Raw genomic sequence first — 20,793 nt, 5'->3', positions numbered from 1 at the left:
CATAGAAAAGAGGGCAAGAGACTAAAGTCAACCTGGTCAGACTCCCTTCTATGGCCACACACACCTCTTCCCAAAGGGCTCTGCCTAAATCTATCTTCCCAAGTACTTCAAGATGTCTAAGGGAGTAGACAAACGTGGCAAGAGACACTTCTTCCTTCTGCTTTCCCCCCTGCTCCTCCCTCCAAAGGCCTGGCAACAGCTGAGAAGTGGTTACAAGCTACCATACACTGAAAAATATTTTAAGTCTTCAATGGAAAGAAAATGCATACAAACATATTGGGTTTATAAGAAGTGGAAGGAGGGGAAGCTCTCCTCTCTTTTATTCACATCTGTCTCTCCAAATTAAGCAGCCAAATTGCCAAATCAGTGCTTTGAGGGACAGGCAGAACATGGAAACAAAGGTAACGGAGGAGTATATAAAAGTGACATTTTTTCATGTATTTCTGGAAATCATTTAGTTTTATTCTTCTGTACTAACTCCTGGAAATTATTTAGTTCTATGCCTTTGTACTAACTACTGCTTCCACAGAAGCAACTCCAGCATGGAACTGAATGACTCTTTCTACCTCCAACTGCAGCTACAAATGGATCTTCTGATACTTGAGGTCTTAGATGACAAAACTATCATTTCCAAAGAGAGCAGCCGTGCGCTTAATCTATAAAATCATTGGTTCTTGCTGCAATTGAGTGCAAATAAAAGCTGTTGACTTCTGATGTATGCAATGATGTCTATTGCACTATGTATATTTCTTAAATATACATAGAAAGGAAAAATAGGCAAAAAAGCAAAAAAAAATCCATTAGGTGACTGCGCACACGCAAATTGTGCAAGTGCAAATGTTTCCCCAACGATTTCTTGTCACATTAACCCTGAAAATAATGAACAGAGTACAGTTGCAACATTTTAAACAGACAATAGTCTCGATGAATTTTGTTTGGAGCAACAGTGTATCTTCAGAATTTTGAACACACTCATTTCCTATTATCAAATTAAACACATTAGAGTAATGGCTGTAAGGCTAAAAAAATATTAAGATTAATCAAAAATGATCTAATAGGAGCCAATTTAGGAAACTGAGATGTATCACCTTGGAGACCAACAGTTTGTCAAAAAATAAATAAAATGAAGGTTTTTGCTGTTACCTCAAGTGTTTCCAAAACCTAAACATAAAAAAAGAAAAAATATCATGGCAATGCAGTCTACCCCTTCATATAAGAGCCTGCATTCCAATTTTAAAGTACATATGAATAAAAACTATCTGGGTTTTCAAGGTGATAAAAGTAAGTGAACTTGTGTTAGGGAAAAAAAATATATATATATATATATGTATATATATCTATGAACAAATTCTGCTGCCACACTTGGAGCCTTCCTAACTTCCAGCATAGCACGTTTTTTCTTGGAAGCAAAACAGGCACAGAACTCTCTGCCAGAAATAAGTGATTAATGCAGCAAATTTAAACAACTTTTGTGGACAACAAGTAAGTTAAAATGTCCAATTCTTGCTAATGGCAAAACCAGTCAAGTACTTCAGGATCATTATACTGTGTTCCAAGTATATGTGAACTAAATCCTTATCAGGCAATGTCAAAACAGTGCAAATTTGAACAAGCCCAACAGTGTTTTTTCTGGCCTTGCGTAAATGGAACCAATGCTGGTGGACTCCCCTGCTTTGTGCAATGTGTTACTTACAATACAGAGGAGCTCCACAGACCGAACGTACTTCGGATTAAATGAAGTAGGATCTCAAAGGCATGTTACGGGTTTTCAATGAGCTAGGTATCAATCTGAGAAACTAAAAATGGCTTTAACCAACAGAGAGACCCAGGGGAAGAGTTTCTCCTGCAATTATATTATGATATAAAATTTGTCATTAATACTAAAAACAGATAGTGACAACAAAATAAAAGAAATATTTATGGGTCTAGGTTACTTTTCCATACCAGAAGTCTTTGCTGAACAGATTCAAACAAGACAAACATATACTTCTCCAAAATTATAAACGGTTCTTCATTTTTCTTCTCTACTTACCAGCTTTTCAACATTTATCCAAAAACATACTGAGCAACTGTCATATTCAGTCCAGACACCTGACAGCTCTGATATTTTGACCAAGGTTTTGCACAATTTTAAACCATGACTAGTAATACATCTTGCAACAAAATAAACAAAAACAAACAACAAAAAACACACATACAAAAAATCAAAAGCAACCTCCCCACCAAAACAAAACAAAAAATAAAACAAAACAAGAACCTGACAGAATTATAGTTTCTAACAATGAAACTTGGCTTTCAATACTTAAACATTCAACACTGACATTAAATGAGAAACACAGTACTACTTCCAGGTCCACTTTACTGCCTGCAAAGGCCAGAGACCACTGACACTGTTCTCTCTCCCTCTCTTTTTTTTTTACTCCCCTCTCCTGTTTAAGAATCTAATTTGTGTTTCATTTAGCTATTTCAGTACTTTCCAACTTACTTGAATTTAGTGTTTGACGTGTTTTGGCACTTGTGCAATAGGCTTCAATGACTTTAAGAATTTGTGCGTCTTCTTCTAAAGCAGCTGTACCTAGAACCAATGGAAAAAATAAAATTAAAGATTAAAAATGCTAAGGTGAAGTTTTCTAATAGAGCTAAATCACTTTTCAAGGCTAAATGCTGCATATTACAGATGAGACCAAAGTTCATCCTAAACCAGCCTTTAAAAATTCTCTTAGTCAACTTTCAATGTGCAGAAAGTTTATGTTAAGTTTCAAAAGACAAAGTATTATTACAAAATTTAAAAAAGGAAAAAAAAGAAAAGACGACAATTGCCCATACATTCAGAAAGTTTAAGAGACTCAGATACTTCAAAATATAGGTTATTTTTCTTTCAAGCAGGAAAAAATAATCAGATTTCGTTGTGTTTGTTCTTTGTGTGGGAATGCTTACAGTAGTAAGACAAAAAGTCTCCTCCTCTGACACATCACGTATTCAAGCTGAATTTCTGTAAATGTATTTTAAATTGTTCCATGACTTTTATACATAGGTAGCTACAGAAAAATAGTTATTAAAAATAATTTAACACTAGGGTGCTTAACAGAGTGATATTTAGGTTCTCTACTTCTTAAAAATGAAGCGTTTCAGAAGTTGAAATTGCAAATTTAAAAACATCAAAAGTGGCCTATTATGTTACACACAATTTTCCAAAAGGGCATAAAAATAAATAAATAAATCAACATGGATCTAAAATTTGCTTAGGTAAAATTGACGCAGTCATTTTTCCCATAAGAGAAATATATTGTCATTTTAAAGGCAAAGTTGCTGTTGTATTTACATATTATGCAGGAGACTGATGAAAACAGCACTTCTCCAAATGCTACCTTCTGCAGTCAGGAGTAAGACCAGAGCAGAAAAAACATCTCCCTTTATATTACGGGAAGCCAGAGCCTCCCTTGGCTATAAAGATTTTTTTTTTTTTTTAAGAGGTTGGTTAAATTTAAATAAGGATACTTCTTACTTGACCAGTCCGCAGTGAATCTTTTGAGGATGCAGAAGAAAAACAAGTTTTTTTTTTTTCTAAACACATTCTAAAAACATGTAAAGATTCACTCTACATATTGCTAGTCAGACATTAACTGCCTGTAAGAGGCTTCTTATATATTTGTAAAACTTTGTCATGAATAAAAAAGCAACTCACTCTGATATTCACCCTGTAAATAAGTGCCACAGCCCATTTATGGGTACTGTCCAAATCCACATAGATAATTAGTACCTATGCAATGCTGAGTATTGGAGCTCATTACTATCTAAGCTTCCAGAGACATCTTTAAGCAGCAATAATAGAACTTTAATTCCTAGATTCCAAACATACCTTAGTTTCCATTCAGTGAGCAAACAACCAGCACACGTAATTATCACAGAAGGCTGCACAGAAACTGCACAGAGAGCATCATGAGGCAGCTTCAAACTACTATATATTGTCTATTAGGGGGATTGTTAGGAGGGACTACGTGTATGGTAGGACAATATACAACCCATTTGCTGCTGTTGCCAAGTCTGGGATCTTCCTCCCCATGTCAATTACGAGGAAAAAAAAGAAAGAAAGAAAGGGGAAAAAAAAAAAAAAAAAAAAAAAAGGAAAAGGGCATCTCTGAAAGGCTGCCTGACATCACGGTCTCTCCTGCGAGGCTGGGACCTGCCTTTCAGCCCTCATGAGCACGAGAGATCCTTGCTAAGCAAAAACCATACAGCAAGCACCGTGAAAATCTAGCTCAGCTGCCCACATCCTGAACTAGGACTTCCACCTGCACCTCCCCCTGAACACGGGATCATTCTGCTCACTGCCTTAGCTCTCCGCACACGCAGAAATTCACAGCACAGCAGAAGGATCTCCCATCTCAGGTTAAGCAACAGCACAGGAGGAAAAGTCTCTCCACCCAACCCTGCAGGAACTGATGAGACCCAACACCCACGATAACGTTTCATGCATTCTGAACACGCCAGAAGCACAGCCTCTACTTTTAAGAAGCTCACCAGCAAAGGTCAGACATGTAGAGGCAAAAGTTGCAGTAAAAGACTCTGGCCTTCAGATACAAATACCGTAAAAAAAAAAAAAAAAGAAGTTATTTTTAACACCCCTCCTTTTCCTGACACACAGATTTAAAAGGTAGAACTGGAACAGAAGCAGCAAAGAAATAAATAGTGTTTGCTGGAAAATGTCAACCCTCTCTCCACCTCAAATTGCCCAACATTCAGATTTTGATCCACATATACATTTTCTGTACTTTTATCAGTTTCTCTTGACTTAATGTTTTTAAGACTTCAGGCAGCCTAAAGCTCTGCAACTTTTTCTGACAGAGATGTCAGCCTTGTTTCTAGGACCGGAGAGCCAATACTGGATCCTAAAAGACTGACCTTGGAAGCAGCTAGTCTTCGAACCAGCAGTTATACCCAGGTTTCCAATAACCAGCCCAGTAGAAGCTCCTACCAGAATCAATTCAAGAACATAGCTATTAAATATCCTATAAAAGTAGGATATTAATTTTAACCTCCAGTTTGTTGTTTACAGTATTAAAAGATAGTTTTAATATCAGTGAGCTTTAAATGGCTCTACAGTCAATCTTGCTTCCTTCTGTAGCAAGCAGATAGAAACAGGCACTTCACGCACATGCAGCATCTGACCTAGCTGAGCTCTCTACTTATGGATATAAATTGTGCTGAAGAAGCTTCTAGTTCTCTCCACTGACTACAAATGTGCCTGAAATTACCGGTTCACATACAGACATATGCAAAGGGAGGATAAGAGTCCCACCAAGACTGATAATATCAAAAATAGTTACTTCCTTGCAGGAGGAATACGATGATCTGAGATAGTAGAAATTAAACAAGAGTGTGCCAAAGTACTAAGGTCATTAATGTTATACTTACTATCTTGCTAATTAAAAAAAAAAAACAGCAAAACACTGGGAGAGCTTCTGACAATTTTTGAATTAGAAATTAACTCATCCCATCTAGGTAAGTGTCTAAGATGAGCAGAATAAACCGCCCTCTGAAGGTACCTACCTCTCTCCACTGATGGGAGAGAGGAGACCAGATGACTTGCTTGGACTGAACATCCAACTTTCACACAATTTAGATGACAATTTAGACATTAATTCCAGCCTACTAACTATGCAGACATTGTTCGGTTTCTCTTACTTTTTCTCAGTGCAAACTCTTCATCTGATGGCTTCCGCTCCGGCTTGCGTTTGGGAAGCAGCTTTTTCATGGTTTTAGGGCTTTTACTGAGATCCTGTGGGAGGGGAGAAGAAAAAAAGAGGAGAGTAGAGCTTCTTTATAGTATTCCAAGAGTTTAACTTTTAGGATGCATACAGTATTTACTAACTGAATATATTTTAACAGCACCAAAATTCAATTTACTAATATTTTTGGCACATGAGGTCTGCCTGAACTGGGTCATTTCCTCTCTATCCCTTCCCTAACTATATACACACAAAGCTGCATATTTTATCTGATCCTATTAACAGAAATATACAGGAAAGATGCTGCAAAAGCACACAGGTTGTCCGAGAGCTACAGCAAAGGACAACGGCAGGCATACATTAACACAGTATTTTTCTTGACTTTTGAAGGGACAGCCCATTTGATTTGTGTATTTAAAAACAATTTAGAAAAGAACCTAACAAGGATGCCTGGCAGATAGGCTATTTAGAGCTTTGTAAGAACAGAGCAACAGCAAAGAAAATGCAGCCCCGAATACAGCATTCTGCTCAAAAACTAGTTATGCTAATTGATGTAAAGTAATATACTGGTCTACCCCTCACCTCAAGGATGTAAGACACCCTCTATAAAAGTACAGAACAAGAAAGTGAAGAGGTGAATGAGCAGGACACAGATGAAAGCGGATGAAGATAGGTTTTGAACATCATCAAACGCTAAACACTGTAAAGATGACTGAAATTTTACTACATTTGAGCGCTTAGCGCCATACACAAAAAGTCATGAAAGGAATGTAACTAATGATGAGACAAGGAGCGGATATTACAGCTGAGCAAGAGAATCTCTTAGCCAAAATTTTAACCTTCCAACTGGAAACCACCTGTCACTTTTTCAGGGGATTTACAAAAAACACGAACCCACCACACCAAAAACAAAACACTCGACCAAGCTGTACTATGTTCCCCTTAAAATTGACAAAAGTCAATTTTAAGAAAGAGTCACCTCCTGGTCAATTTTTAGGAAACTCATCTCCTGTTTGCATGACAAAATGTTCACAGGCATATCTGAATGCCTCTTTCTGGGCCCTGGTTCTCCATGCTGAATTAGAATCATGAGAATGAATGACATACAGAAGCATACCAAAACAGAAGATATCATCCTGCCAATATCCTCGTGTGTGTCTGTGTGTGTGTGTGCGCGCGCGCGCACATGTGTAAGCAAAAAAATAAATCTATACATGCACAGACACAATTCCAACATAAATCATGTTTTCTCCACGTTCACAATACTGCAAAAAGTAGCAGCAACACTGAACTAACCAAACAGGTTAAAAATAAAAAACAGTTTTTCCCATTTGACTGGACAAAACTGTACAACGATGGTAGCAAAAGACGATGGTTAAGACTTCCCACAGGAGGCCTGCTGCCCAGAGGTACTTCTTGGCTGCAGCATCTCACCTCTTTATAACAAAGAGCTGCTGAGGGCCGCAAGGGAGGCGCAGGCCGCAAACAGCTCAGGCTCCAAGGCTTGGGCGTTTTAGGAGGCTCCAGAGGTCCCCAGTTTATCGTGGTATGTGGAGTCCCGTGATGGGACGGATGCGGGAGAGTGTGGTAAGCAGGAGTCAGGGGAATTGGCTTGCTGTCCGAATGCTTGCTGGAGGGTGTTACCGGATGGGAGGGAAGCTGCCAAAGACAAGGGTTACAGCAAGGGAAAGAAAGAAAATTACTAAAATGAAGGTAAAATATCAAAGACCAATGAAATAATTCCACCAGCTGGCTAGTGTTTACGTTTGCTACAGCTGGCCTTCAGAAACTTTAATGGTGATTTATTATTCAGAAAAGTGGAGCTTAAAGAAATTGTTAGTGTCTGCCACAGAAAGAGCAGGTACTGAAGAACAGCTACAAGCAGCCTTGCTCCCATTTCTCTCACCAAGGATGGAGCTAAATTTAGATCCATGCAGACTGAACAATTCAAGTTCAGAATCCAGAAGAAGACACCTGAAACTGTTTCTCCACAGATTGTCAGGTATAGCACCAATTAAAGTAAGTAATAAAGTAAGTTAAAAAACCTTTTTTAAGGACTTTTAAAAATGAGATATACTCCTCAGCCAAAACACTGAATTTAATGACAATGAATTTTATTATACCCTTCCTAGGCTGAACTATTAGACTAAAAAAAAAATTTATTTCTTTTATTTCATACAATTAACAACAGAATGATCCTATGACCCAAACAGGGGTCATAGTAATAGTGATATGAATGTTTTTAACAGCTAAAAATGTTTTACATAGTAGCATATTTGCTGGATAACCTAACACAATGTACACTGCTCACTCACTTCAGGCCTTAAGGTATTTCTTACCGTGTGAGATGGCACAGAGTGAGGTTTAATGGTGGGATTCCCAACAGTTGTGACTTTGGTTTGCTTCTGCAGGTGGTCCACCCATTCATGCAAATCCTGCTGGTTGTTACAAGACACTAGTATCCTTTCAATCATATTTCCTAGGTGAGAGAAGATGCAAGATGTCAGAAGTCACAGAAAAATGACATAGTCTAACATGATCATAGAAACAGTTTCTAAAATGTTAAATCTGCAAAGAAATATGTGAAGGTTTTAACCTGTATTTTCAGTACCACAGCATCTTACTTTTCTATGTAATATTTCCTCCACACATTGGTTCCTGGGCCAAGCTCTGAAATTCTACTTTTTTTTTTTTTCCTCTTCCCTTCATAATTTAAAAATATATAGAAGACAGGTTTGTCCTAAGCTCGAGTAGGACAATCTAGTAGTTTTATGGCTTTCCAAACTCCTCAAAAAAAGTCAGCATATAGACTAACATATTCTTCAGTCTTCAGCTGCAATACAGAAAAAGTGCATTTCACTGATGTTTCCTCATAAAAAGCCATAATGTCATCCTGAATCTAATATTAAAACTGAGGTGAAAGGCACTTGGGAAAGTAGCTTAACTCTAGTTACTTTTCTGGCTGCAGCTAACACATGTGATGAGTTTACAAAGGTGTTATTTGAGTTCAGCTTCATAGCTATTATCTCAAAAGAACAAGTGCCAACTGTTTCCCTCTGTATCACAGCACAGATGTGCTGCGATACACACCAAAGCTTTGAGAACACCAAAGTTCCCCCAGTGAATCTGCCAGGAGACAGAACTCTGTTCCGGAGCTGAAGCCTCCATAGCGGGGATCCTGCTCCACAGAACATCTTCCTAGGATTCTGAGTTTGGTAATGGGCTGGCAGCCCTTTAACCCACCACAGATTTCAAGTACATGCTGAAACGAAGTACCTAACAGACAGAAAATTCCCAAAGCAAGTACAACTGCAATCATGGCCAGCAGAGACACTGACGTCTCAGTGAGGAAACAGACCATTTCTAGAAGAAAGCCCTCAACTAAAGCTTTTCCACAATCCCTGGCATTCCCTACCTTCCAGAGAACAGCATATTATGGTATTCTTCATTTCTACTCCCTCTGTTTACTACAATACTGAAATTTGAGGAGGTATGCCATGAAAATACAAAATAATCTTCTAAAACAAGTGTTAATAAAATAAAATACTTTTATGTGAAGCTCAGTCTGCATGGTCTGATATTTGAAAGAGCATACCCTGGAATAAATAGTAAATAAAGATATTTATGACCATTACCTGAAATTTCAAATGCATTTTTATGATTCTCACTGTCTTCTAACTTTGTGATAGTCATTCCTGTCATTGGCAGCTTTCCCTATAAAAGCAGTTAACACTCAAGTTAAATTCAAAACATACAAAAACATTACCAGCTACAAGATAAAAATATTTAGAACTCTAAACAAACACAGACACATAGAGTATATCAACAAATGCAAGCACACTGATGGGTACAGAATAATTAAAAATCCACACAGACAGCTCATAATGGAAGTTTTGATTTGATCAACTTCTGATAACATCTCTGACTTTCAGGAGTCAACCTGAAATCTGAACAGGCTATAGATCATCAGCAGTCACTCACTGCAAGCTCAGGTTCCTGGAGTTAAGCTTTTAAGGACATCCATGCTACAGATTTGGAGGCAATAGTGACTGATTTTCAAGCATATTTGTTTATGAACTGCCTGATTAGCTCTTAAAATAAGGCTTGTGGTAAAAAGTACATATATAAAAGAAGATTTCAGGAGACAAATGCTTTTAATGCCTTTTTTTTTTTTTTTTTTTAAAGCAAAGACTTAGGTCTCTAACATCCCCAATGCTAAGTTCACTCACAGAAATACTGGGGGAAAGATAACAAAAGCAGTTTGCACCTTCAAAGAAGTCCACCAAGTTTCAGAAGAAACTATTAATTTTGCATTTTATACCCAGCAAAGCTGGAAAAAAACATGTAAAGTTAGGATAACATGTTACCCCTTCTAGAAACGCTGAAGAAAAGAGGAACACTGAATACTGCCATGGTAAAAGGCTTTACCAAAAATGCAACTTCTATTAAAGTTCTTTAAGATGCATCTTTTATTCCTCTGTACAAAACACTGTTCGGCAAAGCATGAACACTGTTCAACAAAGCATGCCCAAGCCCAAGATGCCAGAAGATTGAGCTTTCTTGTACCAGTTTCTTCACTGGAAAAAAAAAAAAAAAAAGGACAAGCACATCATGTCCTACAAAGCATCTTTCTTGATTTCCAAGCATAACTGGTTCACAGACAGCAGACACTACCCAGCTACACAAAGAGAACTACAAGAACAGCTTGGATAGGTGAACAGGGGCTGCCCCGTAAAAGACTAGTGCCACAGAAAGATTAAGATCAACCAAGGCACATGGAGAGAAGAGATATAAAGTCAACAGAACACACACACATGCTGGAACAGAACTTTTGTGAACCATCTACATTCCCTTTCTGCCAAAGAACTGTAAAACCCTCTTTCAAAGCATATACTTCATATACCTTACGACTTCAGCTCACCACAGTCACTCCCCGTTAGTCCATGTGGTAGACATAAGCACTAAATATTAGAATAGATGAAGCCTGACAACAGCTGGAACACTCAGAAATACATACAGCATGTTGTGTACACCAAGGCTTATTTGGTTTACATCTAAACTGTGGGGATTAGGAAGGATCTTTTGCTGTCTACAGGTAGAGATGCCCCAAGCAGGGACAGAGACGTGCAAACACACTGCTTTTGGTGGCAAGTTTCTCTGGGAAAGGCTGCTGAGTTGCATCATCTGCCCATATCCCAGGCCTGAGACAAGGAACTTGGAACAAATCTGGAAAGCACCTGATATGCAAACTGTACACAGCCCCGAGCCACTGACTCACAGGCATAACATGATGAAATAGTGTGATGAAATCATTTTGCCTTGCTGTGAAAACGTAGTCATTAGAATTCAAGGAGTCTCAGTGTCGGGAAAAACCACTTGAGAACATCTGAGGAAATGAGCACTGATCCTGCTGCACTGCTGCAAGGCTGCTCTGTTTCTGCAGTGGGAAAGCAGGCTGGAAGTGTTCATCTAGAGAACAGCAGAGCACCTGAGAGCTCAGTGTGTCCCTGCCAGCAGGGACTGGTGGATCCATAAAGTGAAGCACCTGCTGCTAGTGACCTGAAGGCCACGCTGTGCATTTCAGGTGCTTCTGCACTGGGCTAACTCTAGGCTGGTGATGTGGGCTGAGTGCCAACCGCTGACCTGGAGTAAAGCAGGTGCATTTCTGGAGCACATCTTCCAGTTTAGCTTCACTGAGAGAGAAACCAGCTTTGAGACCACTTCTACAGCATAACCCAAAGGACAGTAAAGAGGGACAGCTAGAAGATTTAACTTCAGAAATGCTCTCCTGATTGGACACACTAACACAGACACACCAACAGGACTAGATGATAGGACCAGCTAACTTGCCCCAATGCAAACTCAAGTGTTGTGCAATTGTGGTAAGGCTCAAGCAGCAGCCAGAAGAGCACTAACCTGTACAACAACACCTCTTTCCTATATAGCCCTAAAAAGATACTGGTATTTCCTCTCATGAACAGTACTAACAAGTACAGAGGCTAAGTCACTTGTCCACAGTCACGCAGTGCATCATCTGCAAAAACTGAATCTAGCCTTCAGCTTGTAACCCAGTATTATGTAAACCAGATTACTAGTTCCTATTGTAGAAATCACCCTTCCTCTTTGTACATGCGGAAGTTCAATAATTCTTTTCAAGCTTTCTCTGAATCACCCTTTGCGGAGAAAGTACCACCCCCAATGTGGTTACAGACACACACACAAATATTGCTTTACCTGATATATGAACCCACTCATTCTCGGGCTGGCAGACAACATCAGCAAAATGTTAGGAAAGAGAAGAAGGTATCTTTCGTTCTTTTCCTTATCAAAAGGAAAAAGAAAGTGTAAACACAACATTACAACATCACAAGCCTCCTCTCCTCTCTCTCTTTTTTGTTTCAAATTAAAACCATCTCCAGTGTTATAACTCCATAGTTACTCCACAAATACTTGTCATTGGCAAAATTAACACTACAGAGAGAAAAAAAGATTATTTGATTTTCTAGTTGAAAAATGTGAGCAACACTTGCTCATATTACATCCTTGAAAATACAGCCCAATATTTTAATTTAGAAATTTCATAATCTGGGGGAAATACTGTCTGTATTTAATTTGCTATCAGGTGTTTCACCAATTTTGGCTAAACCAAAATTATATATTGGATACATATCTTAATACGATTTAGATGGACACACTTAAAAGTGTCAAGTCAATATCAATGTCCTTGATGTTTCAAACTGGAGAAGTCAGATTCTTTTATGATACGGGATAATATTATTTTTAGTGGAAAACGAATATAAAAAAAGCAGCTATGATTATACTTGTAAGGAAAATACTCCATGCTTTGCTCCGATTCTGGTCTTTTGCACCCCCAGCACCCTGTGACCAGTTTTCTGGTCTTTCCGCCGAGGCTGACAGCTTTCCTTTTGATGCCAGCTGGGGCAATGGCTGCTGTGACTTAGATGCTTCGCTGCTTGCTAGTGAATAGAGCACTGCTACGTTTCTAATTAAACAGCAGAATCTTTCTAGTCGATAATCAATCGGTAGCCTCCAAAATATGTACGCTCCCTCTAACAGTAATCTCCAAAACCACCTGGTTCTCAAGCTGGTATTTTAAAATGTGTATTTAAAAACTGAATAGAGTGGCTAAAATTGAGGAAGAAGTGGGCCTCAGGCACTATGCAATTGGAAGTTTTTGTTGTTTAAATATATCTAGTAATAATTGCTTTGCCAAATGATTCTGTAAAAGAACTACGCATAGAAGATCCTCTTTATGCATTATGCATTTTGGGAACAGTCCTCTAAAATCATCTTAAAATGTTTCTACCTGCTCTCTTTGGCTATGTTTCAGTCAATTTTACAGCCAAAACCATTTACCTTTGAGGATTTTTTTTTCATGGCAAAAGTCTTAAATCAGTACAGAAAGCCTGTGGTGTTTAGTGTCTCTGAAGCATTACTTTGATTTCTGTACACAATGATTATTATTAATTTAATCACAGAAGAGAAAGAGCCTGACAGTGAATACTGAAACTACATTACCTCACTTCCAGCACATTGAATCATGACTTGGGACATATAAATTACGTTGCCGAGGGTTTTAATATCCTCTCCCTCCCAACAGCGGATAGCTTCTGTCAGTATTTGCAGTTCGAGCTCTTTCCGTTTCCGCACTTCTTGACATTGTGCCTAGCAGACATAGGGAAAAATAGCAAGTCTATCAATTCCACTAATTTGCAGTAGGGCAAGGGCTTTGAATAGCACTACGGTTGTATTTGCTGCTGTGCTTGTACTACACAAAAGACAGTATGTAAAGCATTTCATTTAGATGATTATTAACAGTGTTTCTTATAAAAACCAGTTTTGTTTCAGTATTATTTCTCTTTTCATCAATACATTGACCTTAATTATTCTAATTCACAATGACAGCCATGTTTCTCAGTTATTTTCCTATGAATTTTAAGCCAGCAGTGTATTTCTAATCAAAAATTTGTCTTTCCAAAAAGTAATCTAACCAAATATCAGTAATATTGCTGTCCTATAGATTCATGACCACAAAATATCTACTTAGAAGAGTTGCATCAACTGTGCAAACAATATGTACACATGGCCCTGTGCATCTGCCTTTTTAACATATCTCCCATCTACTAGTTATACACCCATTTAATTCACTTGAATTCTTAAAAACAAGACCTACTTACTCCTATTTATAGGCCACCCAACAGAATGGGATCCTCAAGCTTCTTTGAACACAGGTGCATTTGTGCTTAAACTAATAAAAGCTATTAAGCTACCACCAGCCCTCACTTCTTAAGAACTTTAAGCATTTTATAACTGAGATGGGTTAAACATAAGCTATTTACTTGCATCTCTTAGCAGATAGCTCATCTGCTTAAATCAGAGTTGTCCCTCCTGATTATCAAGTTTCACATCTTCTAAGTTTTATTAGCACCTTCCCTTTCCTTTCCTCTTACATCCCCCAACTCCAACACAATCTAGAAGAAAAACTCAGAAAAGACACTTAGTGTTGTAAAGAAACCCTTCTCCAAGTTAGTAGTCATGCTAGCACTAGTAGAGAGTGGGGATGAGCACGGGGTGAGGAACGCACATACAGGTCTGTTATATTGACAATTCTTTCTATAACTTCCCCCAAAGTTGCCATTCTTAGCTCTATCCACACATTTCCAGCCTTTCAAAATTTTCTTATGTAAAAATGTCTTAGATAAAAATATTTGAAGAGCTTTACTTTTTTTTTTTTTAAACTAGAGAGGTAAAATTAAAGAAGATGTTCCTTAAAATATATATCTATTTTTCAACATTCTTACAGAAAGATTTTTGAAGGCAGTCATGGATTTTTGTATTTCTGTCCGATCCGGATGATAATCCTAAAAACAAGGAGGAAAAATATAATAATACTTTTAGTATTAGTAAAAACAACAAATCTCTGTAGAGGCTTAACTACTGCAAACAAACAATCCTGAAGGGGGGAAAAAAAAAGAAAAAAAAAAAAAGAGTTGTAAGACCTAATTGCACTCTTTTCGTAGGCTTCTTATTTTTATATTAAACTTCAGTGGTGATATTTGAAGTAAAAATCAAGAGTTACTTATAACACTTCTACTTATATTTAAAACAGAGCCAAGCAAATTTGGCAAGGCCTGGCAGATTGAGAACTGCTTTCCAATTTGTCCTGGTAGCTGTCTTTGTCACAACCTATATTCCTTCTGGACTAAGATGACATGCTGTCACCGACTGGCTGAAACTACAATGTGCGACAAGACAAAGACCCATGTGCTTTTTGTTTCTCTCCCTCCAACACATCCCAAAAATCTAACCTATAAATTGCAAACGCAGAAGCAGTTCCTCAAACACCTTCCCACATTAGAACGATCATTTTTGGACAGTGTTCAGCAGAAGTCGAGGGGACTATCTCGGTGACGTGTCCAACAGGGTGGATGTTAAGATGAGAAGCAGCATTTTTTCTACAGGACAAAGTAGCCTTGAGTAGTTTGCAGGAGACAAATTCAACATCAAGTCAACAGAAAACCAGGCAAGACTGACCTAGGACTGAAAGTCAGCCTCTCTGGCTATTATTACTGCAAATAGGTAGTTTGTAGTGGAAGTTTTACCACACTAATTTTAAACTACTAGCGCCCATTTTTTAGAAGGCTGAAGGAAGAGCAAACAAATTTTATTTTGGGTCCCATCATGTTTGACATGTACCTTTAAAATAATTGTTGTCAAATCATCATTAAGCTGGAACATAAATGCTGATAAGATATACCTCCATGTGCCTTTCAAGTTCTTTGAGTAACGTGGGGTATTTATCCAGACGCATGAAAGGTTTGCTGAGGCCTGTGGTCAATACAAGGATCCCCGGGCTGTTGGCACCTTTCATCTCCATGAATTCTCCTAGTTCCTCACTGCACACACAAGATATATAGACAGATTAAGACCAAATCACCAAGGCAGTTAATATTACATGAAATTATTACTCTAGTCTTTCATCTGCAAAGAATTTTGCCAAAAAAAACCCAAGAGGTCAAATAAGGTATATTTGAACTACCTTTGTAATGTAAGTGCTGATATCCAGTTCTACATTACACAAAATAGAAGAAAACATTTGCAGATTTGAGTTAATTATTAAACCAATGGGAGGAAGGACATGGGCTCAAACCCAGCATTTGAGCAATGGAAGCTCAGAGGCAGCTCCCAAATGCTACCCCATTCAAACAAAGACTACAGGAAAAAAAAAGATAATTTAAACTGAGTGTATTACTCATTCTTTTCTTCTAGTAAAATGACATCTGACCCTAATGGGAATTCACATAAATAATGCCCAAGCATCAACTAGGCAACGACTCCATGTTTTGTCATGTGTTTAGTAGCACAGGTCACTAAGTATTGCTATTTTGAAGAAGGCAGGAACTGGTGTGAAAACAAGGTTTTACTGGAACGTGGTCAACTAAGCAACAGCCTTGCAAATGGCAGACCACAGCAAAAATAATTAATGTGTAGTCTAGTCTCGTATGAGTTACAGCTTCACTGAGCACCCAGCACACTAGTTTGGACAGCAGAGATGGCTTAAAAAGTCCAAAAACTTCAGATACCATGAACTCTACTTATTAAAAGCTACTTACTAAAAAATCATAGAATCACAGGATCATAGAATGCTTAAGGTTGGAAGGGACCTGTAGAGGTCATCTAGTCCAACCCCCCTGCACACGCAGGGTCACCTAGAGCATGTGGCACAGGGTGGCATCCAGGCGGGTTTGGAAGATCTCCAGAGAAGGAGACTCCACAACCTCTCTGGGCAGCCTGTTCCAGTGCTCTGTCACCCTCACTGTTAAAAAATTTTTCCTTAAGATCTTTTTGCATTCAGGTTGTGCAATTCTAGACACCTGCACATGGCGTTGCTCATGCTTATTAAGGCAGTTTTCATGGTAAATTCAGTAGTTCTCAGATGAAAGTAATTCTCTTGAGACACTCATCTAAATTTTATGCTAAGGTGTTTTTGGAAAGTCCTTACTTGCAGCTGATGAGCAGCAAGAGGTTCTCACAGGTTAGAATTACTACTTAAACACATTCCTACCCCCTAGGTACCAGCATAATCTCATCTTTTGATGGAAGTCTCAGCCAGCTACAAGATTCCCTCATTTTAAGAGCACAGAGTTAAACATCGAACAACAGAGAAAGAACACTTGTATGTTTTAAACACATTTACAAACTAACCAGTTACGCCAATACAAAGAAATGCCACTAGAGAAACTTGCTTTTTATTTAAACCTAGGTAGAAAATTTGGTAATAATAAATATCTCCAAGTTTAAAGGAGAGTGAAATCATCCAGAAGAGGAAGCAAACTGATCCAATCAATTCCTGTAGAAAACAAAGCATTGCTAGGACACTGCTGCAATATACCAAAACACATATACTCAAATACCATAGTGAGGCCTGCTATATAAAAGCATTAAAGACAAAAGCCCTCCCTGTTTTCCCAGCTTCTCCACACTCCTGCCCATTGCAGAACTGCTAAAAGTTGACAACTAGCAGCTCATTAGTGACATATACTTAGCAGATGAAAAGAACAAGAGTATGAACCAAGTGTCCATTTACGCAAGTGCATACCCACTGTCTACCCAGATCTCTCTCCTCCTGGCTGTTAAAAACATCAGCTACCCCAAATTCACAGAAAAGTGAGCTTTCTATGCAGTTATTGCAAGATTTTACAGTCTTCAGACTAGCCAACTTGTATTTACTTACACTATCTTGTTCAAAGACATGCAACCCCGTTTCCACATTGCCACGCACAGCACAACTTTATGCAACCTCTATTTCAGAGCACTTCATAGCCCTTCTAACCAGGCCCAGGCACTTTGCAGGGCATCTGTCTATGTCACTTTTGCTGTTCAGAACTGGAAAGCTGAGGAGGCAGATGAGAAAGTTTTCCAATAGTTGCTCTGCATTTTAAAGATCCAAGGAGAACAGCTCAGCACACTCCAAGAAAACCCGTATCTCTGCAGCGCAGACCTTCCAAATCCGTTTTCCAAGGGACATGTATCAGTAACTGTCAACTTTTCCAAAATCAGCTCAAGGCAAGACCTCTTACCTTAAGTTGCACGGAAAGTTACAGCAATGCAACACAGATAAACCTGATTTTTTTTTTTTTGGGGGGGGGGTTAAATTTAGATTTAAATTTGAATTATTTAATTACATTTTAGACTTAGATTTAAATTTTCAATTTAGAAATAAGGCTGCCCAACTCTGAATATTCTGTTGCTCAACAGCTACATTATCTTAAGCTTTCTCAAGCACATTAAAAAAAAGGAGGGGAGAGGGATTTTGACTCATTTATACTGGTTTACAGTATTAGTAGCTACTTGTTCATGGTGGATTTAGGCTAATTCACCAGGATGAATGGTGGGATAGCTGGGGGGGGAGGTCACAGATCCCCTCCTGTGACTCAGCTGTAGGGGGCAGTTGTGTCAGCAGGAGGAAGGGAAAGCGGGGGGTCAGATGCCCAATTTCTACAGAGGGCTTTACCAAAGCCTACCTGAGAAAGGCCTTCTGTCTACTGCATCTCAGTGGTTGTACATTTCAGTTCACTAATTATCTAACATTGGTCCTCTATGCCATGACTACTTCTGCTCGGTTTTATCCATTAATGCCACCTGCACGTGCCCCATGCCCAGGCCAGCACAGTAAGTGAGAGCAGATGGCTCTTGATTAGCATCTTCATCTCTCTCTCTTTTTTTTTTTTTTTTTTTTTTTAATGACAGGCATTTGCAATGAGAACTAACAGGAAGCAAACACTTAAACCCATCCCTTGTCTTTTGTTTGCTTCATGCACATACATACTCATTGCTGTCTCACTTTTTAAACCGCTTCCTCTCACGGGAGCTGTCACCCTTCCCCGTTTTGGGTGGCCCTGTCTCCCTCACAGCCCTGTGCGGCCTCTCCTCCCTCCCCAGCCCGCAGCCCGCTGCGCAGTGGGTGCTCATCACAACACATCGGCCCTGCGCTTCAACGCTGTTCTCAACAAGGCTAACTTTTGCTTTTAGATTGCAAAGATTAATAAATAAATAAATAAATAAATCCCCCTTCCTAATTCCTTCAGTCTTCTTCATGCTCCTGGGTGAGCACAAATGCTTTACAGAAATGTGGCATTTGCTGAGCTTCGAACTAGCACAATGCTGTTTTCTTTTTTTTTCTTTTTTAATGTCTCTACAGCGGGAGGATCATTGTGGTTACCAAACCCATTCCACCCACGTTCACATTCTAATTTTCATATCACTGCTCCATTTATTCCTAATTTTCGCATCACAAAACAGATTTGGCAGACAACAGGAAAAAGCCCACTGCAGCCTACTTTGAAGTCTGAAATAAAAACACAGTACTAACTTATTTTCAGTGTCCACTTTTTTTCAACTCCTTTCTTTAACTCTACATGCTCTATGGTTATGCGCTTGTTACAGCTGCTCTGCAGCATAAGAAACATTGTTTATCGCATCATTTTTACTAATCACAGCATGAGAACTTACAGAACAAGTTTAAACCTCAGCTGCCTTGAAACGTATGCAAAGTCCTGAAAAACACACTGAACAATGGCAGCATCAGGAAGCCCTTTAAACAGAGCAGCATTAATAGATGCAATTAAAACTGAATTACACAATTTTCCTCCCAACATTCCGAAGAAGACAATGTCTCCTTTCATACACTTCTATACATTGCTATTGCAAGTTCTGACATGCTAGCTTATTCAAATGCCACAATTCGTGTGTGCGGATGTATGTATTCTTTCGATATAACAGGACAAAAAAAAAAAAAGTGTTTTAACTGTGCAAACTCTGTTACCAGTCTGCTAATATAACCTGCTACCTCTGAAGTTTCATTACTATAAATAACCTGGTTGAAACTCAAGTCTGAAAGTGAACATCCTTCAAACATTCACAATAGACAAATACAGAATTGAAACAAAACAGAAAGATTTACTTTCACTAAATTGGGGGCTAAACAGTTTAAAATACAACAACAGGTCCCAACCGCTCTTTATTTAACAGTAGCTCAAAGCCCAGTGTTGCTAGCTGTTAAGAACACAGATGCTTTGACCAAGACAATAGCTTTTTTCCAGCAGTTTGTATTGATGCTCTCAAGTACTGCACTTCCCTACTCAGTATCTGCTATGTAGCATTCTGGCCCACAGCTACATGCATATGAAAAAGGTGGTATCATTTAGCTGAACAAGAAAATCTATTTAACAGCTTAATCATCAGCTTACTCACAATTGCCCATCCTAAGTACCTGCTTCAGGGGGAAGCGGCAAGGATTGATTTCAATTCACTGCTTCAGGTATTTTACAGTACAATAAAAATTAAATATATATTTTTTGAAAAGGAAAAAAACACAAAAGGGCTCTGCTTCACTCTTCCTGAAATCCCTAGCTCAGGAGTTCTCCCCTCCAAACTACAGTTAACAAGAGATTATTTTACAAGTTGCTAGGAAAAGCGCCCTTAGACCTTACTAGGCATGCAACTCTCCCTTAGCGCAGCTCCAGAGCTGCCTCCAAAGCTGCAGGTCAGACTGGGGGCAGAGAAGGAAACAAGTTCACCAGTACCGACCGTACAGCAAGAGGGGAAGCACCATTTAAACCCCACAGGGGAAAAAACCCACACAGCAAGGCAGGCAAACACATCTACATTATGACTCACGCTTCTGAAGGAGGTCTCTGTTTGTAATAGATGGAGCAGGAGCTGTCGTTGCTGAGGGGCCTGAGGAGAGCGCAGAGGCAGCGCATGTTGAGGGCACCGGGGCAGAGCTCTGCTCCGGGGCCCCTCGGCGGCGGCTCTTCCTCTCCTCACAGGGCGCTTCCCGGCCCGTGACATCAGCCCCGCGCTGCCGGGCGGCTCGGGACGCTGCGCCAGGGGGAGGCTCCTGCCGCGCCGCCTCGCACGGAGGAGCCGCAGGCCGCGCCGGCAGCGGCGCCGCCAGGTCAGCGCGGAGCGCCGGGCAGCGAGGCGACCGTGCGCCCGTTTGTAGGGGAGGCCCTTCAGGCCTCTCCTTCTTTGACTGTGA

At 39.3% G+C, this 20,793-nt stretch overlaps 1 protein-coding gene across 4 annotated transcripts in view; it reads right to left on the bottom strand.

Moving 5' to 3' along the window:
- Positions 1-20,793, bottom strand: part of ARHGEF7 (Rho guanine nucleotide exchange factor 7) — a 113,557-nt gene that overhangs the window by 13,207 nt on the left and 79,557 nt on the right. For all 4 annotated transcript variants that reach the window (XM_088538510.1, XM_088538517.1, XM_088538524.1 and 1 more), the window contains 9 exons: positions 15,508-15,646; positions 14,552-14,611; positions 13,269-13,415; positions 11,964-12,050; positions 9,365-9,443; positions 8,069-8,208; positions 7,164-7,388; positions 5,686-5,779; positions 2,486-2,575 (listed from right to left, as the gene is read on the bottom strand). In XM_088538510.1, coding sequence (XP_088394636.1) covers positions 2,486-2,575; positions 5,686-5,779; positions 7,164-7,388; positions 8,069-8,208; positions 9,365-9,443; positions 11,964-12,050; positions 13,269-13,415; positions 14,552-14,611; positions 15,508-15,646 — 1,061 coding nt within the window. The remainder of the gene's footprint in view (positions 1-2,485; positions 2,576-5,685; positions 5,780-7,163; positions 7,389-8,068; positions 8,209-9,364; positions 9,444-11,963; positions 12,051-13,268; positions 13,416-14,551; positions 14,612-15,507; positions 15,647-20,793) is intronic.

The sequence above is a fragment of the Tinamus guttatus genome, unplaced genomic scaffold (genome assembly GCF_059628265.1).
Source record: "Tinamus guttatus ecotype Peru unplaced genomic scaffold, ASM5962826v1 Tinamus_guttatus_pri_ptg000047l, whole genome shotgun sequence".
In the NCBI taxonomy this organism is placed as follows: domain Eukaryota; kingdom Metazoa; phylum Chordata; class Aves; order Tinamiformes; family Tinamidae; genus Tinamus; species Tinamus guttatus.
This window is presented reverse-complemented; position numbering and strand designations above follow the sequence as displayed.